The sequence below is a fragment of the Mastigoproctus giganteus genome, chromosome 2 (assembly GCF_048544385.1).
Source record: "Mastigoproctus giganteus isolate SK-2022 chromosome 2, ASM4854438v1, whole genome shotgun sequence".
Classification (NCBI taxonomy): Eukaryota; Metazoa; Arthropoda; class Arachnida; order Uropygi; family Thelyphonidae; genus Mastigoproctus; species Mastigoproctus giganteus.
Window position 1 is genome coordinate 132354111 of NC_143576.1, and position 27723 is coordinate 132381833.

Genomic DNA, 27723 nt, shown 5'->3' on the forward strand with positions numbered 1-27723 from the left:
TAGCATAGTATCTAATCTATTTCTCCATTATTACGAACATCTATTTATTGATAACAACCCGAACCTTAATTTTTATGCATTCCGCTATGTTGATGACATTCTTATTCTCAACATTCATTTTGAAAATATTGCTAAATCTATATATCCAACTGAACTCACTCTCAATAAAGAAAACTTTGGCAACCAACATGCAAATTTTTTGGATTTAAGTATTACTTTAAATAGTCCTCCTCTTCGTCATAATTTGGAACTATTTGACAAAAGAAGCGAATTTAATTTTAATATTATCTATTTAACAAATTGGAACTCGAACATTTCGATTAAGGTTCATAAAAATATTATCTGCACACAGATTATCCGTTTAGCTAATATTAGTAGCAATCAATCACTTTTCGCTGGTGCATTAAATGATCTTTATACCAAACTTCGCAATAATGACATTCCTATTAATTTCTTAAATTTTATTATAAAAATTCTCTCTGATTACATTAAAGAAAAATTCGGTTTCACCATGTTCCACCTTGATTAGGGTTAATTCGATACTTGTATAGTTGTATAGTTGTACATTTGAATGGTGGTATTTCCACCACTTGGAAAGTGATCACACATAATGACTTCTATTATAACTTCTATTAGAACGATGTTCGTGTTCTTTCACTTCCTAAGTTTTCTTTTCATTTTCGTAATTTAATATCAATAATTATTTATGTCCAATCTTTTATTTTCTCTATTTTATTTTGACCACAGAGGGCTCCCATAGTTCTCTTCTGAGCAACTCCACCATCGTTGTCATAGTTTTCCCTCTGTTTGCATTCCATTCTTATTAATCATATTCACATAATTGTACCTTATTAATCATGATTGCATATTTTATTGTCATTTCTTAATTATATTTCACTCAACTTGTTTCTGCCAGTTATCGTATGTATTTAATTTTCCTCCTGTTCATATTTTTATTTTATTTTATTTCGTAAAATATACAATACAAGCTAGCGGTATTAATTTCCACTTCTACTAACACTCTCACAGCCAAGGCCCTGTCTATGAGGTTGGGTACTTACACCCCCAGCTTGCCTAGTATCCTTTAAACTCTTTTCCTTCTCTTTACATCTTTCTACTTTCTACTCTTCGTTTTTCCGTCCGTTGAACTATTAGTGTAATACGAGGGTGATTCGGACATTCTCACTTTCCTCTTTCTCACTATCTTCGCCTCTGTATTTTTAACTTCTTTTCCCTCCCCTACCTTGCATTGCTTCCTTTTTCTATACCGCTACCTTGTTATTTATTTATTTATTACATACTTTCGATTTAAACTGGCGTTCTTACATACTATCGACTCAATTTATTTCCAAATACACTGCGTTACTCAATTTTCTTAATTTATTAATCTAAATACACTGCGGTTGCGTTATTCAATTTATTTCCAAATACACTACGTTACTTAATTTATTAATCTAAATACACTGCGTTGGGGCTACCTCACTCATGTTTCTGGAGCTATAAAAAATTTTTATAAAAAATTTAAAAAAAAAAAAAAAAAAAATTTTTTTATTTCCTTTTTATTTCCTTTTCATTTCTTCAGCTTCTCCATCAACATGAGTTTGCATAGAAACACAGTGTTTGGTACATGATCAGGTGTAGCCCCCTGATGAAATACCTGATCTATGTACCAATTTTTAATTTTTATTTTATAATTTTTATTTTATAATTTTTATCTCTATCACCCTCCCCTCTTTTTCTTTCAGCTTTTGTATATATAATTGGCCTGTTAATTCGGCATTAATTCGGATTTAATTCTACTTAATAATTAATTTTTTTTTTTTTATAGGATCTTAACATTCTTTTTCTCTTTTTTCTTCAACTAGGCTCGGCATTTTGTGTTTAATAACTTCTCCATCTATATTTTTATTTTATTTTTATATATTTTTATTTTATATTATATATATCTCTCTCTCTCTCTCTCTCTCTCTCTCTCTCTCTCTCTCTCTCTCTCTCTCTCTCTCTCTGTTATCAGGCAAATTTGTTGACACTGATACCAGTCTACAAATACTGGACAACGTGCAAAGGGAAAAGCTGTATTTTTTATTTAGAAAAAGTGTGCAGCCATAGATATCACATAAGTTATTGCTCACAGGGCATGATTTTCCTTGCACATTTGAAAAAAATTAGAAGGAACATTGATTGGTACCCTCACTATGTTCTTTGAAATCCTAGGTGGGTGGGTAGGCAGTTGATTATTGTGACAGTTGTTCTCAACCACTGTGATATTGAATGTAACATTCTGTGATATCGAATCTTAATTAATTAATTTATTTTTTTGATTTACAGTATGGCACGACACTCACGATCTGCTCCAAAAAGAAGAAAGTCAAGTTTTAAGTGTGGACGGAAAACAAATGAACATTTAAATTTAATTTCAGGTATTGTTCAATTACTTAAAATTAAATATATTATTTTTTTTTTTTGTGTTTTACTTTATATTGAGTAGAATTACAGAAAAGTTGAAATAGTAAACTAATCAAATTAATCAATTTTATGAGACAAAATACTTTAAAGATTTAAAGCTGAGTCAATTAAACACAATCAAATTTAATAAATGAGATGTTTACCTGCTTAACCTGAATGAAGAGAGGGTGAAAACAGGAAGAATTTTAAGGGCAGGTCTTTGTCCTATTTAGTGTTAGCATCATAATCACTAAATGGTACAAGGAAGTGGACTTTTTCTGCATCTACAGGGAAAAAAAAAAAAAAAAAAAAGCAAATTTCAATCATTCATACCTTTCCTGTTTCCAGCAAGTGACTATCCAATTCCATTTTGAATTTTACCAAACTCTGCCTCAACCACCATGGTAGGCAGTTTGCTTCAGTGATCTACACCATGATGCCTGAAAATAAACGTAAGATCCACCTTCTGTTACTTTCCAGGATTTTGCATTTGTACCCCTATCCTCAGTTTTTCTTTCTTCTGCCAATGGAAATATGCATTCCCTCGTTGCAGGTCACTCCTCCGAAAGGTGTCTAGTCACCAAGCTTTGTATGCTGCACCTTCTAAGTTGTTCTTCATATGGATATCAATTAGCATCCCTCACCTGTCTTTCTCTAAGTGTGGCCTCAAGATCCGAATATAATATTCTAAATGGGGTCTTACCATTGTCTCATACAAAGAGGGGACACCATGTGACTTCCTAGTCACTTGTTTGCACTGGATGGAAAATTTCATGTTTGAATGAATTGTAACCCCAAAGTCTTTTTCGTTTTGAACCACTTTTAACTCCAACTCCTCCCCTCTCCTTATAAGTAAGATTTCTTCCCTTGGGGTGCAAAACCTTATATTTTGAAGCATAAAATTCACCAATTTTTTCCCAAACTGTTCTCTTCATGCAACAAACCCCAGGGGTTCACATCTGGCGAGTATGGGCTTGATACACCCAGGGTCCTGAGCTGGATATCATCATTCTTCTCTTTCTTGGTGATTCCTTTCTACTTCTCTCTCTCTCTCTCTCTCTCTCTCTCTCTCTCTCTCTCAGGGTAACTCATATATTTTTTTGGTCAGTGCAGCATAAGCCTCAGGCTTCCTTGTACCATATGGCTAATAATAATAAAGTCATTCTGAAGAAAAATGGCCTGGTACTAGTTCTTTAACCTCTTCCTAACTTTAAAGCATGAACATTCCCTCATCAGTGTCATTAAGGAAGGTTAGAAACAGAAGTATCCCCTGTACTTATCCCTGAGAGAGGATCTATTGCAGCACCCCATAGCAAGCATTCTGCACCAAACCTTTATGAATATTCACAGTGGGATAAATAATATTACAGTTTATTTGTGCAGTAAATAATTTGGTAAATGAAATAGTAGGAAAAATGTAGAACATAAATATTCTAGTACAGGTTATTTGTAAGGAAAACATTCAATAAACTTCAGACATATATAAACTAAGCTAAATACTTGTACATATACATGCAGTAAAGGTACATTCCATCTGGCTTGAGGAACTTGGAGTACAGGGTGCATCAGTGTTGTCATAATCATCAGCTTGGAGTTTTACATCAGAAGATGGGCCAGGAACAGGGTTCCCAAGTGATGAAGCAGTACTGTGACAAATTGCCTTTTTAAAGATTTCTAGTGTCATCTGTCTCATTAACATTGCTTTCGGTCTAAGCAGTCTCTCTCTCTCTCTTTTAATTGAGTAAACTGCAACAATCTCTTGCTCACTAGGTTCAAGGCCATCAGTCAACTGATCACACATATTGTCTATGGGGATATTTACACAGTATCATCATCACTACTGTTCTCATGCTTCTCTTGATTTAACACCATTTCAGCAATTTTCCCTTCACTGCATGAATACACAACAGGTGCATCTTTGTCAATGTTCAGCACTTCTTCGATGTCAGCTAATTTGTTTATACTCATGCATCAGGTCAGTAGAATTTATAATAAATTATCAATACAAACATTAATCATATTTAGCAGTCATGAACTTGAACCACAACCCACTCAAAGAACGTGTACTACTGCACTCTCCCTTCTGCCCACTTGGCTATGCCAGACCAAATTTATTTTCACTTTTCAGTGATAAACATTTGGCATAAGTAAGGAGGTTTGAAATCATCTCCTTTTCCTTAGTGACTAAATCCGTAAGTCTTCATCTGCAGGTTTATCTTCATCAAACATCTTTGTAGACCAAAGTCCATGCCAAGCATTTGTTAATGTTGGTTTAGCAACATTGTTCTAAATACTAGCAACTGTGTAAATGGCATCCTTAACATTTGAACACTTTCAGAAAGCCTTTGATTCCTATACCTCTGTTGACTGCATTAACCATACAGTTCAAAAAATGTTTTTATACTGGCTCTTTATGGAGTGTAAAATTCCTTGGTCACAAGGCTGTATTAAAGATGTCACATTGGTGGGAAATTAAAGGCAAAAAAAACAAAAAAAAAACATTACTTTTCACAAGAAATTTGGCAAGGAAATGTGCAGAACAGTTGTCTAGGAACAATAAAATTTTAACAGTTTTCTGCCATTCCAGTTTGCCTGCATTGAGCCTGTACTGCTGGTAAAAAAGTGGTTATTGAACCAATCAGAAAATATTTCTCTGGTCACCTATGCTTTTTTGTTGTGCATAATAATGCACAAGTAAATTGCATACACCTTTAAAACATCTTAGATGTTGTCTTTTTCCCATCACTTTTTATCAGCCATAGTTAATGTTTTTCTAGGAATGTAGTACCAGTACAGATTCTTCATCACCATTGTAAATTTGTTCAGATATTATTTTGGCAAATTCGTCAATGTAATTTTCGGCTGCTTCATGATCAGAAGAACCTTTTTTCATCACAGATTTTCAGATATTTTATACCAGGATGCTTAAAATTTTGCAGCCAGCCTTCTGCATATTCACACTTAATATTTGTGTTCAGTTTTTTATGGTATATTCTAGCATGTTTTGTCACCAACAAACCAGTTAGTGGCATACGTTCACTCCTTTGTTGTCGAATCCACTCTTTCAGCACAAGGCCAAGATCTTCATTTTCATCAATATTTTCAGATTTTATTCTTTTGTGATCTTTGATAAGATACTGTTAATATGTATATTAGTGTTATTCAATCATCTAAAAATTCCTGTTCATATTAAAAATAATCTTTATTATTATTTAACTTTAAAAAGGTAAAAGTTTTATAATTAATAAAAATATTTTTCACTCCAAATTTTTAAATTTTAGAAGAGTCACAAATGTACAGTTTTCTAAAATTGGTAATTATTAAACAGTTGAAAATTTCACAAATTAATCATTGTCATAATGTGGCAACATAGACAACATAAAATGCAACTATTTATATAACATTGTCTATGTTATTGTATTACTGTGATCCATCTGTAATAGAATATAAGTATCTTAATGAAATAATATTGTACCAACCAGCAAACTGTTTAAAAATATATAACTTTAATCTAAGAATTTTTTTAGTTACATATAAATATAAAATGAAAATTAAATACTGAGAATTGTATAGATAAAAGTGCTAAAAACTGTATACAATGAACTAAAATAAAATTTTAGAGTAGAGTGTGAAAGTGAAGGAGGACAATATTTGCCAGACCCTGCAAACCCAGTGGGGTAGGAACTGGTAATACAGTTAGCCCACCATTTCTCATCACACTGTAAAATAACAGCCTCCATAATAGGATGCACACGAGTTCCACCACTACCATTAATGGTGGAACCCGCTGCAGCTATGTGGAAGACTTCTATCAAGATAGCGGGAGCCATGAAGGCAGTCTAACACCTCAGCATTGGAATGTGAATTGCAATTAAGATATTGTTCTTTCCAAAAGTGCTCCGCAATGGCTGAGCTAGTAACATTACTCCCCCCTCCCCGGATAGTCCCCCTCATGCTCTTAGATTGTATACATTTAGTTTTCCTGATGTAACACATCCCACACTCTGGGCACATAATATAATAGACCACAATGACATGATGCAATAATGGGATCATTGGCTTAACTTTGGAAAGTATTGATTGCAATTTCCTGCCAGGGAATTGCACATAGCCAATACGGTACTGGCATAATATGCTGACAAGACCTGCTGGCACGGCCGGATAGTGAGGGATATAGCCTGTAGCAATGTGTCCATCTTGATCGGATGGGAAACAGAACCATCATATAACTCAAGCTTTTTTAGAACATGAGGGGGACATCCACATCTGGCCAGATCTGATCTGACCCTAAGAATTTCAGCTTCTGTATCAACAACATCAGTAAAATATGTCCAAACATGGTTAAACATTGTTCTAACTCTGCTAAAAATATGTGCTGTGGCATGAACTGATGTAGTAGTAGTAGTGGCATGTGATGCAAGAAAGCAAGTGTATGAGCTTATGCAGCATCAGCCGAAAAAAAAAAAAAAAATCACACCATTCCCTCCAAATGCCTGTCCAGTTCCTCCTTAAATTTATTTAACCTATCAACTTCCACAACGACAGATGGAAGTTTCTTCCAGCAATTAACAGCCGACCGGGCTAGCCAGGTGGGTAAAGTGCCTGCCTGGCAACCCAAAGGTCGCGGGTTCGATTCCCGCCTCGGGCTTGGATCAAAGTACTGCAAAAACCTTGGGAGGTGCACTATGGCCACAGAAGCCGATGCGCCAACAACTACCAAACAAAAAAAAAAAAAAAAAAAAAAACCAGCAATTAACCACCCGCTGGCTAAAGGCAAATTTCCGCACATCTATTTTACATCTGTCTTTTCTTAATTTGAATTTATGCCCCCCCTTAGGTTATAATCTGAACAAGTGGAAGGATCCCATCAGAATTCACAATGCTCAACCCATTCAAGGCCTTATACACCTCAATCAGATCACCGCGTAGGTGCCTAGTCTCCAGCCACTGTAATTTGCAGAACTTAAGCCTCTCTTGGTAAGAGGATCTCTTCATTCCCCTCACCAATCTTGTTGCCCTTCTCTGTACACGCTCAAGCAAATCTACATCTTTCCTAAAATGAGGCCTCCAAACCTGTACGCAGTACTCAAGGCATGGACTGACCATTGCCTTATACAGAGGGACAATCACCTCCTTTTCCCTTCTAGCAAAATTCTTATATATCATTGACAAAACCCCATGACCTGCCCTGGCAGCCTGTCTGCATTGCTCAGTAAACTTCATATCTGACTGCACAATTACTCCCAGGTCTTTTTCATTTTCTACCACCTTAAGTGTATTACCACACGGTTGGTACATTTCTCTGGGGTTACTTCTACCCATATGCAGTACTTTGCATTTGTCAAGGTTAAACTTCAGTTGACACTTCTTAGCCCATCTGCCCAAATTATCTAGATCCTGTTGCAGTAGCACACTGTCATTAACAACCCTGCCAACCTTTGTATCATCTGCAAACTTCAACACTAAGCCTGATATACCTTCATCAATATCATTGATGAAGGTATATCAGTAAGTAAGTTGGTAAATTGCCCCTGCACATGGGCTTCCTATAGATTGAGGTGACTAAACGGTGGACATCATGGCGAACCAAGATATCTAAGAACAGAAGAGCTCTGTTCATTCCAATTCCATAGTAAATGAAATGTATGGTGATAAAGAGTTGAGATAGCAAAGGAGGAACTCTGAACCCCTGGGAATGACTGAAAATATATCTGCCAGAGTTTAATAGGAATAGGCAAACTTGCAAATATGTCTTTCTTCAGAGGATCCATAGTGATATTGGCTATGGGGTACTGACCGGAGCACCCATGGCGGTACCTTGAATTTATCTATATAACAAATCTCCAAATAATATTCCAAATTATCATACTACCGGATAAACAAATGTTCAAAGAATTACATCTATCATTAATAGAGAGTGAGGTGCTTTCCTTCAGTGTGGTATTCCTGTCCAGCAACTGCCTGGCAAAGGCAATCACAGACTGTATGGGAATAGACATAAAAAGGGAGACCACATCGAAGGAGACCAAGACCTCGCTCTCCAAAATATTAAAATCCTTGATGATCTTCTGGAATTGCATAGTACTATTTACTGTGTACTCTTGTGTTACCAATAAGTGGAGCCAGTAACTCACCTGGAGAGTTCATATGTTGTGGTGCCAAAACAAGCAACAATAGGGCAGAACGGAATGCCCAGTTTATGTACTGTGGACAAGCTGTAAAATTTTGGCACTTGGCGCCCCAATGCATGGTCTCCACCACTCAGCTTTGCTTATGTTTCTTTTGTACTTACCATGAATATATTAACTGATTCACCCTAGATTCTAATTTCTTAAGCATAGTAATGTAAGAGTGCTCAGTAAGCTCATATACCTGTAGGTCACGTAACAAAACCTAGGCTCTCTTATTTAAAATAACAGGAAGTGTCCCTTGAATGTATTATCCTTGGGCTTGAATTTTGCCGTACTTTCCCCATACGGGAAAGTACGGCAAAATTCAAGTCCAAGAATAATTGCCAACGTAAAACCCTTGGCATTACTGCTGTGAAGGGTGTATCGTATATACCACTTTTGTATACAATAAAGATTATATATATATATAAAATCTCCAACTGTTCTGCAGATAACTCTTTGTTTCTCATATTTAGAAAAACCATGCATTGTTAATAGAATCATTTCTGTACTCATCTTGTTTATTCATTTCACAAATAAGAGCATGGAATTTCCTTTGTTGATGAAGTTTATAGTTATCCAATTCACACACAGCCTGGGCACATAAGGCCCGAAGTACTACAAGAAAAATCCCATAATGCATCATACCTCTGAGTGTCTGGATCCCTCTGGCTTTAGCATATAAAAGATCACACAACTGTTGATATACAATACGAATCCATATACTTAAAGTATACAAGCCAAATCGATGGCAAGCACATTGTGATCTTTGATCAGTGATGGGCGGTCCATAATGAAAAGCCACAATCTGGACAGCCTTACAGTGGCAGGCAAACCTTAGGTACTGCTTGTCCCATGCTTCCGATTGTTGTTAGCTCAGCCATTGCAAAGCACTTTTGGAATGATCATCTTAATTATAACCCATGTTTCAATGTTGAGGAGTTAGACTGCATTCATGACTCCCACCATCTCATGTGGATGGAAGCCCTTCATATAACTGCAGCGGGGGGTTCCACCATTAATCGTAGTGGTGGAACTTGCATTCATCCTATTATGGAGGCTGTTATTTTACAGTGTGATGAGAAATGGTGGGCTACTGCACTAGGTTCGCAGGGTCTGGCAAGTATTGTCCTCCTTCACATTCACACTCTAACATCTCTTTCCATTTCTCACTTTTTTTTTTCCTTCTGCTAACCATGATCCACCCTGGAAGATGGCTGAGCATGTGCAGGCTATACTTCTGCTAATATATTGACCTACTGTCTTGTTTCTTATTTTGAGTTCACAAAGAGGCACAATGTCTTGAAAACTTCTCATATGGTTTTATTTTGGTTTTGTGTATTTTATTTTAGTTTATTGTTTACAGTTTTTAGCACTTTTATCTGTACAATTCTCAGTCTTCAATTTTAATTTTATATTTACATGTAGCTAAAATTCTCAGATTAAAGTTATTTATTTTTAAGCAGTTTGCTGGTTGGTACAATATTATTTCATATGAATATACCCGGCACTCAGGGCCTTTTTTTTTTTATGATATAAGTATGCTGTCTGTGCAACTGAAGCCTCTCACCAGCTTGGGTTATGTTGTGCTCATGAGTGATGCTCCATGAAAAAACTGTTCAGTCTTGAGAGCTTTTCGGATAAGGATTGTGGACTTGTGCATTTATAGAGTATTACTCAAAAACATGTAGGTTTTCAACTTATATATAAATTTCATAAATACTATAAAAAAATCTGAAAAATCAAAATGAAAACCCTAAACATAAAGGTATTAGAACCTATATTGCTTTAGTGCTGCATGGATTGAAGGCTGAGAAAACAGAAGAATCTTGATATTAGACTTGAAGTTGTCTAGATTGCAGTTTTCTGGAAATAGTTGTGAAGGATGGTTGTTCAAGACAACAAAAATGAAAGGAATAAATGAGGAATAGGATAAGTTGGTTTTGTGAGTTTGGACAGCAAATGGATGCTGACTAGTTGCGGAATGTGTTCATACTGGTTTGAAAACGTGGGAGAATTACAGATGTGACTTCAGCAGAACATTACCCATGGAAGTATCTGTAGAAAAACTGATGAAATTGAACATCCATAAGGCAGAGAGTGAAGAGATTTTGTAAGAGGCAGGTCATTAATTAATCTTATTTTCCCTTTTGAATAGAGTTCTTTGAGAGAGGTTTTGGTGGCCCACACCAGATGTGGGAACAATATTTTCTAATAGGATGGATTTGGGATTTTTACAGTCAGGTGCTGTTTAGAAGTAAAACACTGCCAAGACAAAGAGAACCGCCTCCATTTTTTATGCAGAAGCAATATGTGTGACGTGTTTGTGCCAGGAGAAAGAGAGATTAGAAGTCAGGATGATTACAATTTTTGATCTTTTCTTTGCATTTGAGTGTCACTGAAGAATAGATTAGACTGAGTTTTAAAAGGATTGAAGTTAATTTCTCTGCCCATGTGGAGAATTATCTGGAGATCAGCATTTAAGTAGTTAGTAGTTATAGTAGTAGAGGCACGTGATGCAAGAAAGCAAGCTTACGTAGCATCAGCAAAAATAAAATAAAATCCATTCCCTCCAAAAGTTTGTCCAGTTCTTCTTTGAATTTATTTAATCTATCAACTTCTACAATGACAGATGGAAGTTTGTTCCAGCAATCAACTACCCGCTAGCTAAAGGAAAATTTCCACATATCTATTCTACAACTGCATTTCCTCAATTTGAATTTATGCCCCATCTGGTGCATAACCTGAGCAAGAGGAAGAATCCCATCAGAATTGAGCCTGCTCAACCCATTCATACACCTCAATCAGATCACCTTGCAGGTGCCTGGTCTCCAGACACTGCAATTTGCAGAACTTAAGCCTTTCTTGCTAAGAGGACCCCCTTCATTCCCCTCACCAGTCTTATTGCCCTTCTCTGTACTTATTCTAGTAACTCTACATCCTTCCTAAAATGAGGCCTCCAGACCTGTACACAGTAGTCAGAGTATGGCCTGACCATTGCCTTATACAAAGGGATAATCACTTCCTTTTTCTCTACTAGAAAAATTCCTGTATATCATTCCTGTATACCATGATCTGTTCTTGCAGCCTGTCTGCAATGCTCAGAAAACTTCATATCTGACTGCACAAGTAATCCCAGGTTTTTTTCATTTTCTACCACCCTAAGTGTAGTACCACACAGTTGGTACGTTTCTCTGGAGTTACTTCTACCCATAAGCAGTAGTTTGCATTTGTCAATGTTAAACTTCAGTTGCCATTTTTCAACTCATCTGCTCAACTTTTCAAGATCCTGTTGTAGTAGCACACTGCCATTAATTACAATGCCCTGTAATTACTGTCATTAACAACCCTGCCAACTTTTGTATCGCCTGCAAACTTGGACATTAAGTTTGATATACCTTCATCAATATCATTGATAAATATAGAAACCAACAATGGACCCAACACTGAATTCTGGGATACTCAACTAATAACCTTATTCCACGAAAAACAATGTCCATTGATTACCATTCTCTGTCTTCTCCCACTCAACCACCTTTTTATCCATTGTAGCAACTTGCCCTTAATACCATACTGCTCCAATTTGTACAATCGCCTTCAATGCGCAAATATCAAAAGCTTTCCTGAATTCCAAGTATATGATATCAGAATTATTTTTTGCATCCAGTTCATTTGTAACCACATCATAGTATCCAATCAGATTTGTCAGACAAGACTTTCCCTTAACAAACCCATGCTGTGTCTGAATTATTAATGCAGTCTTGTCTAGATGATCCTTCAATGCTTCTTTAACCAATGACTCCATTATTTTCCATGGAACGGAAGTTAAACCAACAAGTCTATAATTATTTGTGTTACCCTTTGTGAATTGGGGATACATTTGCACATCTCCAGTCCGTGGGGACTTCCCCCGAGTACAAGGATGATCTCATAATTATGACTGAGGGTTTGCTTACTTCCTTTGCTATCTCCTTTAATATAACTGAATTGATCCCATCCACCCTAGATGCCTTCCTTATGTTTAACTTCAATAATTTTTCCTCCACTTTCCTCTCAGTATTACAAAATCATTAAGCTCCCTGTTAGAGTTAATAAGCTTCTGTCCTCCACTTTCCTACAGAATTCCTCATGTTTGAATGTAGATGCAAAATACTCATTCATTTTTTGAGCAATCTGAGCAGGATTATCAACAGTGGAACCATCGATATCAAGTGTACCAATCTGTTTCATTGCCTTCCTTCTACCAGGTACAATTACATAAGAAAATCTTATGTAATTGTACCTGGATTATGATTTTTGTGTTCCTACGGTTAACTGCTTGATAACTTTAACCAAAAAAATTTACTGATCTTTTTATGCACGGCTATACGAAATAAATTAGTGTTGCTACAGAAAAGTGAGAGTAGTAAAAATAATCTATCTTTGGCTTTTATAGATGGGTTCCTGAAATGTCTTGACTTTTCTTCTTCAGTGTGCCTTGTCCTGATTTTTTCATCTTCAGAATTCATTTTTCCTGATTTTCATTCCCTAAAAGTCTGATCACCTTGGTCTACCATTAACCATAGTGAATAGTCAGAGAGAAAACTGGAATCCCAGTTGTAAAAAAAAAAACAGGTGGCAATCCATCAGATGGGAGCTTATTTAGAAGACTGTTGTGCCAGACATGATCAAAAGCCTTAGAAATGTTAAGAGCAACTGCTTGAGTTTCTGAGCTTTCTATTGAATTTTTCCAAAGATGACTAACATAAGTGAATATCAAACAGTAGATTGACACTAGTGGAATCCATATTGGTGATCACTGATCAGATGGAAGGTTTGAGATAGCTTAAGAGTTGTCAGTTGATGGATTTCTCCATTTCTTTGGAAAGGACAGTGCCATGGAATAATAATTTGAAGGGAGGCAGTTTTGTCACCTTTTTTTGGAACTGGCCGAATAAGCAAATTTCAAAGTGGAAGGAAAAGCAGCAGTGGAATAAGAAAGTGTATAAATGGACACCTGAACAGGAGAAAGTTCAGCAGCACAGGTTTTGAAACCAGTAGAAAAATTATTCTTATAGAGATTTCATCTCAACAAGAATCATTTCACTGACAAATTGGGACTAGAAGATTTAACCCTGAAGTTCAACCAATGAAAAGAAGAATTATGCAGATCATTATGTGCATTTCATTGTGCCAAACTACACAAGGCTATGAGGGAGAGACATCATTGGAGAAGAGACCACCACAAAGTTGTGATCTCAGGTGCCCAGAGGACCATTAACACTGACCACTTATTTTAAAGGATCGTTGTGAAAAAAATGATTGGCATTGTTGGGTGTATAGTTAAGATTATTTGGTATTCTGAAAGGTAAATGAACAAGTTGTCTGAGGTCACTATTAATTGGAAAAGCCTTAGCATCATGACTAGCTAGATCCTTTTAACTAGAAAATTGAAGCTGGCAGGAGTTGTGAGCATTAAAATTGCCAAGGAAAATTATCTCACTGTTAGGAAAGTTTTGATGGGAGAAGTCAGGTTTCAAAGAAAGTAAGTTAGAGTTCTGAGTGATTAGTGGAATTGGAAGAATGATAGACCCAACAGATGAATTTGATGGAATGGGGTAGAGAAATTTTGAACCACAGGAGATGAAAAAGAAGATTTCTAAATTAGGAAGTCTGTTATATATGTCCACTCTAATATTCCTTGCAAGGATATATGAACATATGAACATGGCTAGGCCACATCTTTAATGCTGCATACAGGTTGGAAGTATCAGTTTAGGAAGGATGTAAATTTTTTGTAATGTGTGCAGAGAAGAACAACAGGATTAGTCAGGGGCATGGAAAGGTACTCTGACCAAGAGAGACTTATAGAAGAACTCTTTATTGGATACAAATTGTATGCAATAAAGAGTTCTTTATCTTTATCTAAATTGTAGTCTGGAAACTAGGCACCTCCAAGGAAACCCGATTGAAGTGTTAATGGATTGAATAAAATAAATACCAATGGCATCTGTACATAGTGAATAATTATATAATTACATTACATAGTACATAGAGTGAAAAATAGTGAATAATGAATTTTGGATGATACAAATAAGGGAACATAACATAAATTTAAATTGGAAAAGGATACTTGGATAGGTGTGCAGAAATTTGCTTTAAATCAGAGAGTAAGTAAATTGATTGTTGGAATAAATTTCCGCCCTGGTGTTGTGGAAGTGGGCAGTTTGAATAAATTTAAAGGATTGGACAAATTATTAGAGGGAATGGACAAATGGAGACAACTCCATTTGTCCATATTCAGGTGCATTAGCATATCTGCATAATGTACTTATTGTCTTCACAATGTCTGTCCATCTCTCTGCATGTAATAATTTGGCTCCTAGTGGATGGATTATCATGAAATTTTATAATTGAGCCTTTTAAAAAGATTTCTGAAGCCATCCAAAATTTAATTAATATCAAACTAATATAAACCCAATTATTATTTCATTGTCTGTCCACCCACATGTAATAACTCTGCTCCCAGTGGACGGATTTTTGTGAAATTTTATATTTTGCTCAGTTAGAATGATTTGTTGAGCCTTCCCAAATTTTATCCAGCAATTATTTATTTTTTCATACATCCAGCAATTATTATTTATTTTTTCATACATGTAACATTGGCTGTCTGTATACAGTAAGTCCCTGACATACAAAAGAGATACATTCCAGAACTTCTTATGTAAGTTTAGTTTTATGTAACTTGGGAACGACTAATAAAATATTGCTACTATATCCCTGATATGCCAAAATTACAAAAATCACATAATATCCTTAGAAGAATGAAGAAAAATAGCAATAAATTTTTCAATTAATTAGTTATATATTTTTTATATATTAGTTATAAATATAGAAAAAGTTATAATTAGTTCAATTAAAAACTTTATCAGAGGACAGCGGTGAAGTAGCCAGAGTAACATTAGAAAAGGAAACATAAAAGTAAAAAACACGCATGTTACTGAACTGTAAAAACTGATATGTATTTCGTAGCCTTGGTTATTATACAGTAGTTGACTTCATTGGGTGCCAATCTAGTCGTCACTTCTCATATTCTATCTTTGTCCTTTATTATTGTGTTCACTGTTGACACTGACAAATCTAAATTCTGTACAATACTTGTAATGTTTTACAATTTTCATAAATCCTTATTATTTTAATTTTCTTATCCAAATCGATCGCTTTCCTTTTCTTGGTAGATTTACTAGTACTGCTGGAACTGAGACCATGATTTCTGTCATGGTCTCAGTTCAGAAATCATGGGATAACTGCCTAGTAATGGATAGGCCCATCTTTTGCCTGATAAGGGCAGTCACACGGCGAGGCATTGAGTCCACTAGTTCACGAAAGCGTTCCAGCGGTGGACATCAATGCTTGATGTCCACCGCTGTCCATAATTCCATCGCATTCCTGGGTGAAGGATCCAAAGCTCGAATGGGCCTTTCCACAGCATCCCAAAGATACTCCACAGGGTTCATGTCCAATGAATGGGGAAGCCATTCCATGGTGGGAAAATCTGTGGAATGCTCTTCGACCCATGTTCTAGTCACTACAGCTCTGTGGGGGAGGTGTCCTGTCCTGCTGGAAGAGCCCATTGCCCTGTGGGTGCACAATGCCCATAAAGTGGTGCAGATGGCCTGCAAGGATGGACATGTAACCTGGACCATTCAGAGATGCATCTAGACGTATCACTGGCACACGTTAGGACTTCTGCATCTAGATGTATCAGAGGTTCCAACATCTGATACATCTAGATGTATCAGAGGTTCCAACGTGTGCCAGTTGAACACGCCCCAGAACATTGCCGACCATCCACCTGTCTGAATAGTTAGTTCCTCGTTGACATGATGGGTGCATAGCTTTGTGTGGTTTTTGTCAGATACACACCCTCCCATATGCTCAAAATAACTGGAAATGTGACTCAGCGGACCAGGAGACCTGTCTCCAATGTCCAGTGCCGATGTTCTTTTACCCAGTTGAGGCGTAGAGTCCTGTGTCATGGTGTTAGCAATGGGACTCTGGTGGGTCGGTGGCTCCCATAACCTATTGCGGCTAATGATCACCTGATGGTCTTGGTGGAGAAGTTTCTGCTACCTCCCTTGTTGAAGTCTGCGGTGATTTTTTTTTTTTCCACTGTTGCTCTCCGGTTGGCTGAAACAGTGTGAGACTGACGTCGATGGCCACGTTATCTGCCACCTCTCTTTGCCCATAGTGCTGTCCATGATAAGATGTTATTCTGGAAATGACGTATTCCTGATACACTCTTGATACTGTCGAATGGGGATGGTGCAATTTCTGTACCACCTCCACGATAGAGTGACCCATGCGTCGGGCACCCACTCTCATCCCTCTTTCAAAAGTCGGTTAACTCACAACGTTTATCCATACTGACATCGAATTACCGTCTATGTGAATGCAGTGATGCAGTGTACCTTTATATCTGCTAAGCAGCGGATTCATCCACTAGCAAGAGGGGTGAGCATCGGGTTGCCCAGAAACCAGGTATCTCATGAATTCTGTCCTTTCAATGTATTCTCTTTATCGGCACCATGATAACGGGCAAAATGAAATTTTCTGTAAAAAACTTCACAGGGTTGAGGCAGAAACACACTACTATCACCTCACGCAAGCTCACATTTTACTAAAGCACATTTCTGGAGGTCACTACCATAAAACAATAAAGACAATTTGCAGTTTCCAGTTTATTGGGCTTTTCTGTTAGTGGAATTCATTATAAACGGGTAGTAAACTCGATCTTATTGTGATTGCAATAATATTGATAGCTGGAATTGTGTGGGTTTTTATGTTATTATGATGAAATGTGTGTTCCCCCCCCTTCACTGAAATCTTTAATCATAAAAAAAAACAAATAAATTTTCAGTATCTTCTCTTCAGTCCTATTTTTTAAGCTTGTTTCTCCATATCTCACGTGTGCAATTTGTGAGTACTGTGTTCGTCGTTATTGATTGGTTTTTTTTGCTTTTTTAAATTCTACAAACCTAAAAAAAAAATAAAAAATTGAGTGAAAAAAATTTATGTAAGTCCAAAGTTACGTAACTCGGGAATTACTGTACTGTATATTGTAGCTGAAGCTGCAATATACAGTGCAGTTTATGTATTATGTAGATATTATGTTTGTTGCCATGCACTGGTTGGAAGAATGAATTTGCAGTGTGGTGGATGCACAGATATGAAATGTTCGTGGTTTGCACGTCATTCCTTTTTTTTTTTTTCTGTTATAAATCAAGGATTATTATTATTTGTTAACCTGCCTGAAATGTACTGTGAAATGCCCTGTGTAGAGTAACTTTTTTTTTTATGGTCGATTCATAAAAGTTTGCTTCCTTACATCAAATAGATGAATCTTATGTAATGTTTCTATATCAAAGGACTTGAATCATTAGCCTCTTTTGTTTCAATCCCAAATATGTTTCTTATGTTTTCTTTGATTTACATGGTACTTTGTGTTTGTCAAAAAAAAAAAGAAAACTAGTGTGGAAAGGTGCTTTGAGGTTGTACCATTGCTCATTGTTGGAAGAGGGGAAAAAAGCTGGACAGGATAAAATACTGGATTAGAGTGCAGTCATTCAGTAATGAGGAAAACACAGGGACAATATTGAATACTTGCAAAGTTTTTGTATACTATTGAAGTAAAGTTCTCTTTGGGGAAAATTTGGTTATGGAGAGAATGCAGAACTTCAAATTACGGTGAGGTCACATGTTGCCATTATTCATTGTTGTGGAGTTCTTTAAGCTTTTAAAAAAATAAAATCAGTTGAGGCCAAATGTAGCTATAGAGGCCAAATCTGGCTAACATCTTGCTGATGTTATGCTGCTGCAGGAGGTGACATGTTGTCAATTTGATTCAGTATTGCTATTGTGCTTCTGCAGTGAGATGAAGTGTTGTCAATTTCAGTCAGTATTGTTATGGTGCTAGGCCTTACTCTTTTGATTCTTTTGTTGAGCTTGTCAAGTGTCCTAGTGTACCACAACGAATTGCATGTGATCCCTCCTTCCAAAAATTTGATGTGGGTAATACCCATAGAGTCCCAAAAAAGACATTACTTGCTTGGTTGATGTGTAGGCTTTGAATTGTTTTGGACTTGGTGATGTTTTATATTGAAATTCCTTGGATTCTCTTGTTTCCAGAATTGTAGGGATGAATTGTAGAAAGTATTCATCTCCAGTCATAGTAATGTTTAAAAGTGCATCCTTTTTTGTGTTTGAAATGGGACAAAAGTTGTTGACAAATAACTACATGATGTCTGAATCATATGTTCAAAGATGCTTCCATTTAAAACAGTGCAACTTCTAAACACACACACGGCGCCTCCATAGCCAGGTGGGCAGGAGCAGCAGTGCGTAGCACATGCTTCTTGATTAGACCGGGGTTCGAGCCCGTGAGCCACCAGATGCGGAAAGGTCAGGGAATGACCACCGCATATCCCCAGAGCAATATGGCCTTAGTTGCTAATGCTCCTAAAAACCAAATAACAACACACACACACACACACACACACACACACACACACACACACACACACACACACACACACACACACACACACACACACACAAGAAATTATTAGCTAGATAGGGAATCCAGTTGGAACATGTGTTCCTTAGCACACCAAGAACCGAGAGTTATTACAATTCAAGTTGCCCCCATAGATAGGCTCATCATCTTCTCTGCCTTATTCACTTTCAGAGGCAGATTTACCACGAAGCTTAAGCTTCAGGGACTGTAGCAATGTGTTCACACGGTCATATGTTTTTTAAAGTTGCAAAAATAAGATATTTTAACCACAATCGGTATATGTTTGTTTGTTATTTGGTTTTTAGGAGCATTAGCAACTAAGGCCATGTTGCTCCGGAATATGCGGTGGTCATTCCCTGACCTTTCCGCATCCTCCGTATTTGGTGGTGACGGGCTCGAACCCCGGTCTAATCAAGAAGCGTGTTCTACGCACTGCTGCTCCTTCCCACCTGGCTACGGAGACGCACACAATCGGTATAGACCCGCTGTCTCTTTCCACTGTGACTTCCCCTCTGTCAACACTTCCTCTTGTGTCGGGTGGTGTTGGAGTGACCGCAGGCATTTTTTGAGATCCAGCTAAGGGGAAGTTGAGTTGGGATACATTTAGTTTGGCTTTAATGGAATATATTTGTGGTTTGCAGTCACTTCCGTGTGTAGTTAAGTTATTGATAGCCGTCCAGTGTAGGAATGGCTTACAGGAACATTCCTGCTGCCCACTGTGATGACTCTCCCAGTATCATGACACAAAGGTGCAGGGCCAAAGGTTGTATCGCAATATGAACATGTCCTATGGTGATCACCACCAGAAGTATGTGGGTAGTGGAGGAGAAACAAAGTTTGAAATGTATGGAGCCAGAAGCAAGTCTGTGGAAAATTTTTCCAATCATCAGATGTGTAAAATTGTAAGCAGAAGATTTGGTTCTCATCGATGCCTAGTCAAAACAGAATTTCTCTCCTGTCAGGAATATACTCAATAATGCAATGTATACAATTATAAATGCACCATGCATTTTTTTCTTTTTTTGATGGGAATCATGTGAAATAGAATTTATCAGAATTTCTGTGTTTGTAGGGCACAAACCTGTAGCAGTTTATGCAAATTCCCACACAAACATACTTGCAGTTTAAAAACTGCAAGTATGTTTGTGTGGGAATTTGCATATTTTATGCATCCCAATGTATTTGATCATGTCTTAGGGTATCTGACACATCTGACCACACAAAATTGCTACTGACTCAATAAAATAGCCTGAAGAAACAAGTGTTCCAGTGACAAAACTTCTACACATATTCATCAGTAAGTCAATGTATGTAGTATAAGAGTAATTTGGTCACACAATTCTGTAGTTCAATATAATGTAGCGGCAATTTTAAAATTCATTTGAATTACTCTTTTGTATGACTTAAGTTCAGATTAATTTTGTATATTTTTTTCAGAATTACTGATCATACCAAAATTCAGATATGACGGGAAGGAAGTATCCTAGTGGAAGCTAAAAATGTAAACAAGAAAGCTATGTTTACTTGGATTACATGTAAATCAAATAAAAATGCACTGAACCAATGTCTTGAAGAACAGACAAGAAAGAACATTCAGTATTATTTTGAAGTGCTAAAAAGAGTTGTTGCAGTTATTTAATTTTTAAGTGAAAGAGTTTTGCCCTTCAGAGGTCACAATGAAAATTGGCATTCTTCAAATAACAGAAATTTCATGGGAATCATCAAACTAATTGCTGAATTTGATCCATTTTTGCATGGGCACTTGGAAAATGTCAAAATGAAAAAAACAAAAGTGACTTATTTATTCAAAACAGTTTACATGTACAAAACGAAGTGGTAAATCAAATAAATAAACCAGACACCAAATACTACTCCATTATTGCAGATGCTACACCAGATGTGACAAATACTGATCAGTTGGTGATTATTGTGTGCTACTGTTATAATGGAAAGCCCTATTAGTGATTTTTAACTTTTTCATCAACTGAAAACCATCTATCTGTGACTTTATTCAACAAAGTGAAACAAGTTCTGGTTGATTGTGAACAACATTCACAGTCAGTCATATGACAATGCAGCTGTTATAAAAGATGAGGACAAAGGGCTTCAAGCACTCTTTAACTACATAAATAAGTATGCAGAATACAGCAGGCCATGTGCAGATCATTCTCTTCATCTTGTCAGAGAAAAGCTACCTTCACAGTAAAAAGGTAAACCTGCAGCCATTATCAACCCACTGCGGAATGGAAGCCTCCTCAACAATTCATGTTGAGGGAAATGCAACACTATCTGCAACATAATCTGCAACACTGGTCCAGAGTGGGTTGGCAGAACGACCGTATTTAGCAGTCAGGGGTTTGAACCCCGGTCTACTCAAAGAACGTGTGCTACTGCACTCCTGCCCCTGACCACTCGGCTATGGAGGCCATAGTACCTGAACTTTTTTCAATCGTCAGATGTGTAAAATTGTAAGCAGAAGATTTGGTTCTCATCGATGCCTAGTCAAAACAGAATTTCTCTCCTGTCAGGAATATACTCAATAATCCAATGTATACAATTATAAATGCACCATGCATTTTTTCTTTTTTTGATGGGAATCATGTGAAATAGAATTTATCAGAATTTCTGTGTTTGTAGGGCAAAAACCTGTAGCAGTGCTACAAAGTGCAAGTATGTTTGTGTGGGAAGTTGCATATTTTATGCATCCTGAAGTTGTTGACTGCTTTGGTATTTTGCAACAGTTATATGTTTTCTTTTTGGGTTCATCTCATAGATGGAGTATTTTAAACACACATGCCAACTTGGATTTTTCTTAGAGTCTAAGTGTAACAAGATGGTCCCATTATTATAAAGCTGTTCAAGCCTTGCAACTTGGGTACAGTGACATTTTAAGGACCCTAAAATATATTTTGGAAGACTCAGAAGAGAAACTCGAACACAAACACAATGCAAAAAAGTTGATAAAGCTTGAATATTGCATTTTAACTGCAATTTGGAAAGATGTTTTGGAGAATTTCAATAAAACAAGTGAGAAATTACAGACTCCTGATTTGGACATATATGAAGGGTACCTTCTTTGTCACCTTTAAATTTATTTATTAAAAGAACTGAGAGAAAATTCAGATAAAAAATTAATGGAATTTAGCTGACTGCCCATCTAAAATTTAAGCGATTCTTGCAGTACTGCTCACTGATCTCGATCAATATTAATTCGAACATACTATGCGATCAAGGTCAATGTGATAGGAGCATATATTGTTAAATTATGTAATTAATTTTTGCTCTGAATTGCTTAAGTCACATTTATAAATAACAGAAAATTTTATAATATTGTGAAGTATTACACTTCCCCACCTGGCTACTTCATAATGCCACAAAGCTGACAAAATTTTCTTGGGGAGAACTGCATGCTAGAGGAAAGACTGATTTATCTTTATTCTCTCTATAGAAAATGATATTACAAAATTGCTGTCACATGAAGATAAAATGTAGGAAAAAAGTATTATAGAGGTGTGTAAAGAGGGCCCCAAAAATTGTATAAGCTTCTGGCCCCACAAAACCTGGATCTGCCCCTGTTCACTTTTGAACTTTTGTAATAATTTCACTCCTAGTTTCCTTTCAGTTATTATTATTAGTATTAGTAGTGGAAAATGATACAAGAAAGTAAGCTTATAGCATTAAAAAAAATCAAGTCCTTCAACACACACATTTGGTATTATCTATGCTGTAGCCTAGCTATTACTGACTTATTCAATTTGTCATCAACCAATTCAGGAACATTAGTAACCATCAGTATCAGGTTGGCCAATGTGGTTGTTTACTGCTCTTATGTGGGCATGAACGAAGCCATACAAAGCAATGAATCTGGAGTATGTTTACTAGTTTCCATCCTTGGTAATTCTATCAACTCTTGAGGGTATCAAGTATTGTTTCAGATCAGATCAGATTCTTTCTGAATTCTTGATAATACAGTATATCGAGATAGTAGCAGAATGTTCCAAAATAGTAGACATCATGCATGTGGCAATGTTTGTGTAGAGATGGTTTGAAGAGTAATACTTGGCATCTTTCTTGGTCCCCTCCCTTTGAAGTTCAGTCTAGTCCTGTTAAATATTTTGGATATTTGCATTAGAGAATAGTTACTGTTGGTAAATAAAATCATAAAAAAAAAAAACACAAGGGAGTTATAAAGAGTTTTGCACAATTAACAGCTTTTTCTTGCCATTTACCAACATACATTTTTCAAGGTTTTCTACATGTTTTATATGACAGATGGAAAACAAAATGTCATATTGAAGTTTCTGTAAGAGGAAGTAAGGAGTAGAGTTGATAGCTGTGGAAATATACCAGTTGATGAAGTCATTGCAATTGGTTTGTGTGGTGCGACTTCGTAATGAAGATTGCCTCAAAGTCAGGTCAACAGGTTGCTCCTAATTTCAGGATGGAACATAATGGTGTCACTAATACCACAATATTGCCTCCTGGAGTCTTCTCATACGAAAAGATGTTACAGTCAAGCTGTAATATAGTATTAGTATTGGCAAAGCTTCTACAGCATGACCAGCCAAAAAAAAAAATACCATTGCTCACTTCATTTGCTTATTATTTATAATAATTTGTCTAACCCTTCTTTTAAATTTATTTAAACTGTGCACTTCTACATGCTAGGTGGAAGTTTAGTCTAACAATTGATTGCTCTCTGGCTGAATGCAAATTTCCAAACATCTGTTCTGCAAAATTTCTGTTTTCCCACTTCTTTCGCTCAGTTTTATTACTGTTTTACATCTTCTGATGTCAGTGTTTGTTCAGGTCATATCAGTGAAATTATTCTCGTTGGGTTGAAATCCTTTATCCCACACTCCACCTTAAACTCGCTTTATTTAAACCTTGGTTTTCCAATAAATGTGCTAAGGCTGTTCAAGATAAGAATGTTGCAATGCCTTGCATCCAAATCCCTAGGTTCCAATAAATGTGCTAAGGATGTTCAAGATAAGAATGTTGCATATTGCAATGTCTCCATCCAAATTCCCAGGTTCATTTTCTGCCTACATTAAAGCTTGCAACAATTTTAAGGCAGTTAATTAATCAGTCTAAACTAGATTTTGAACAGGATAAGAGTAGAAAACTTGCTTCTTGTCCAAACTATAGATGAGCAGTCTGGTCTATTGCCAGTGCAATTTACCGTATTTCCCCATGTATAAGATGCACTTTAATTTTGGGGCCCGAAATTTGAAAAAAAATGTATTACATAAAGTTATTGAACTCAAGTTTTATTCATCATAAAATTCATACAACTCCTCATAACTTGAATTCAGCACTGTACGAAAATCTTTTCTGAGCCATTTCTGGGCAGAACGTGGCAAAACGTAACCTAATATACTGGTAACAAGTGCGAAACAATGAGCGCAAAGACAACAAGCGCGAAAAAGCGGGAAATGCAAGTAAAAAAATCTACAACCACTGTATAAGACGCACCCAGTTTTTAGACCCCAAATTTTTCGAAAAAAGGTGTGTCTTATACATGGGGAAATACAGTACCTATTTTATTCTTGCCTGTGTTAAAACCTGATGGTTCTATTGCCTCCTCAGCTAAAGCTGGCTTACTAGCATCCTTCTTTTCTTCTAACCCTTGTATTGATAATCTTGGTAAACTGCCTCCTACCATTCCATTCCATTCCATTCCATTCCCAGTATGCTCTACTCAGTGCCTTCTGTAGTTTTTCATCAAAAGAATGTCAGAAGAATTTTGAACAAGAAATGCCATCAGGATCTGGATCTTTCTTGATGCCAAGAAAGCTATGGGTCCTGATGGCATTTCTCCATTGGTTCTCAAAACCTCTGCTCTTGTTCTGTCTCCTTTTTACACTTTCTTATTCCACTGATGTTTTTCTTTCTGCTTAGAATTTGCTCATATTCTGCCTGTTTCTAAAAAGAGTGACAAATCCTTCCCATCCAGTTATCACCCTTTTGCACTTTCCTCTAGTCTTTCCAAAGTAATGGACAAATCCATTAACCACTAGCTCACAAACTATTTTGAAACCTTCCATCTAATGAACGATTGCCAATATGGTTTCCATCAGCATTGATCCACTGGTGATGTATGGTGGTGTTGATCCACTGGTGGCTTATGTTACCCCTCTATGGACAAATTCAGTGCCCCCCCTCCCCCCATACTTCTCCTTCAACCCATGCACGGTACTAAGTACTATAGGTTTTGATACCTTTCGTGTTTGGGGTTTTCATAAAAAAAAAAAAAGTTTGGTGAAACTCGAGAAGTTCTTGACATTTCTAAGGCTTTTGATTGTGTTTGGCATAAAGGAATTCTAAACAAGCTTCCTGATTGCTGACTGTTTTTTTGCAATTGGGTACCTGGTTTTCTCTCTGACTGCTTTCTACAAGTGATGGTGGATGGCTCTTTACTTCTGCACAAATGCTGATGTTCCCCAGTGTTCAGTTCTTTCTCCCACTCCTCTCCTCTAGTATATTAACAACCTTCCATTAACTGGAAATCCTGTCCACAGCTTTGCTACTGATAATACATTGCATTCCACCGTCCAGTTTTGAGAAACCTTACCCTGCCTTAACTTCTTGAATATCTGTTACCAATTCCTTAAATACTGATCTGCAGGTAATTTTCCAATGGAGCAAAGATAACTTAGTTAATTTCAATCCTTTTAAAACTCAGTCCTGTCTTATATCTTGCAAAATGGATTTTTCTGTTTCTATGCTTATCTTTAATGACAATCAGATTTCTAGACAAGATCACATATCTCTATTAGGGATTACCCTGACTTCTAATCTCTCTCTCTCTCTCTCTCTCTTTCTCTCTCTCTTGATGAAAACACATCACAAATATTGCTTCCTCTACAACTAAAAAAAAAAAAAAAACTTGATTTTCTCTTTCGCTCTGTGTATTACTTCTCTAAACACTACTTGCGCTGTACAAATCTGAAATCTGCCCTACCGTGGAATATTGTTCCCATATCTGGGGCAGTGCCCCCATAACCTTTCTCAGGCTTAATTCATTCAAAGAATGAATTAAGATTTCATTCAAAAGTGGGCAGTTAGGTTAATCGATAGCCCATCTCTACAAAGTCTATTCACTCTCTGTCTCATAGATGTTCTGTTTCTGCTGACTGTCTTTTCTGTATATACTTTTTTCATGGGCTCAGTTCTTCTGAATTAGCTTCTTTTATTTCCCCCCCCCCTCCAGATAAGTCTGAATGCATGCTGTGACCAGTCAGCAGCCATTTGCTGACCAACTTAAGTCAAAACCACCTTTTTTTTTTCCACAAATTTATCCTTCAACTTTAACCTTCCTGAAAAATTACAATCTGCATCAATTCAAGTCTGTTAGCAAATATCATCTGTCTTCTCAACCTATGCATGATACTATGGGTTCTAATACCTTTTGTGTTTGGGTTTTCATAAAAAAAAAAAAAATTCAGTATATTAGTATATGCTGACAAATATTGACATTCATTGCAGTATATTGCTAGTATCGATGTATAGTTTTTGATTATCATATGATTGATATATCTATTTTATTTTTATTATTTTTTTGCCATCCCTACTTCCAACCAATACCAGGCGAAATTTTCAGCATAGTAGATTAGATCCCTATGGTTTAATTCTGCCCCTGAGGTCTCCGAAGGGATAACCAAGGTGAGGTTCTTTGAGAACTGGTAACAAAATCTAAGTGTGAAAAATGTAAGCATGAAAGCATGTAAGCATGTAGAGTTAAAATATCAGCTAAGGTCTGATATAGACCTTAGCTGATATTTTAACTCTACCATTTTCACACGCAGTGAAACAACCCCATCGTGGTAATCCCTTTAGAGCCTTTAGGGGGCAGGATTAAACCTAAGTGATCTAATCCTGCCATGCTGAAGATTTCAAAACTTTATTATCTTTATTTGTAAGTTTTTGACTGACCAACAAGGTCGCTTAATTGCTTGTGCCCTACATGCTCAAATCACGAGTTCAAACTTGCAATTAACACTTTTGTGTTAATTGCAAGTTTGAACTTGTGGTTTGAGCATGTAGGGCACAATTAAGTTTCTTGGATGTTATGTGCATAAAAAAAAAAAAGATTGAGAATCATTGTGTTTTTATATAATTTTTTATTTATATAATCATGCAAGAATTTTATTTAAATGTTAGATTGCATTGATTTGCTATTTTTGCATAATTATATGGTAGTTTTTAAAACCTTATTAAATGTTTCTTCCAGAGTTGCATACAAGTATTCCAGAAAATCTTCCACCGGATGAGAGACTGTTGGAATTGCTAGAAAAGTGTTTTCAGGTATGATGAGTTGCCATCTGTTTATAAAACTCTAACAGTGAGCTAAATGATTTTGTAATAAGTAAGAGGAAAGTGGAAGAGAAATTGTTGTACTTAAACATAAGAAAAGCACCTGGGATCTTTCCAGTTATTTTAAGGAAGGCAGTGAAGGAAGTAAGCAAACCCTTGGCCATAAATATGATAGCATCCTTGGATTTAGGGGAGGTCCCCACTCACTGGAAATGTGTAAATGTATTCCCAATTCAA

At 36.5% G+C, this 27723-nt stretch overlaps 1 protein-coding gene across 1 annotated transcript in view; it reads left to right on the plus strand.

Annotated features, from left to right (window-relative positions):
- LOC150089573 (uncharacterized) overlaps positions 1 to 27723 on the plus strand; it is a 183973-nt gene that overhangs the window by 8009 nt on the left and 148241 nt on the right. The window contains exons 2-3 of the mRNA XM_090368672.1: positions 2329 to 2420; positions 27404 to 27477. Coding sequence (XP_090224798.1) covers positions 2330 to 2420; positions 27404 to 27477 — 165 coding nt within the window. The 5' untranslated portion in view covers position 2329. The remainder of the gene's footprint in view (positions 1 to 2328; positions 2421 to 27403; positions 27478 to 27723) is intronic.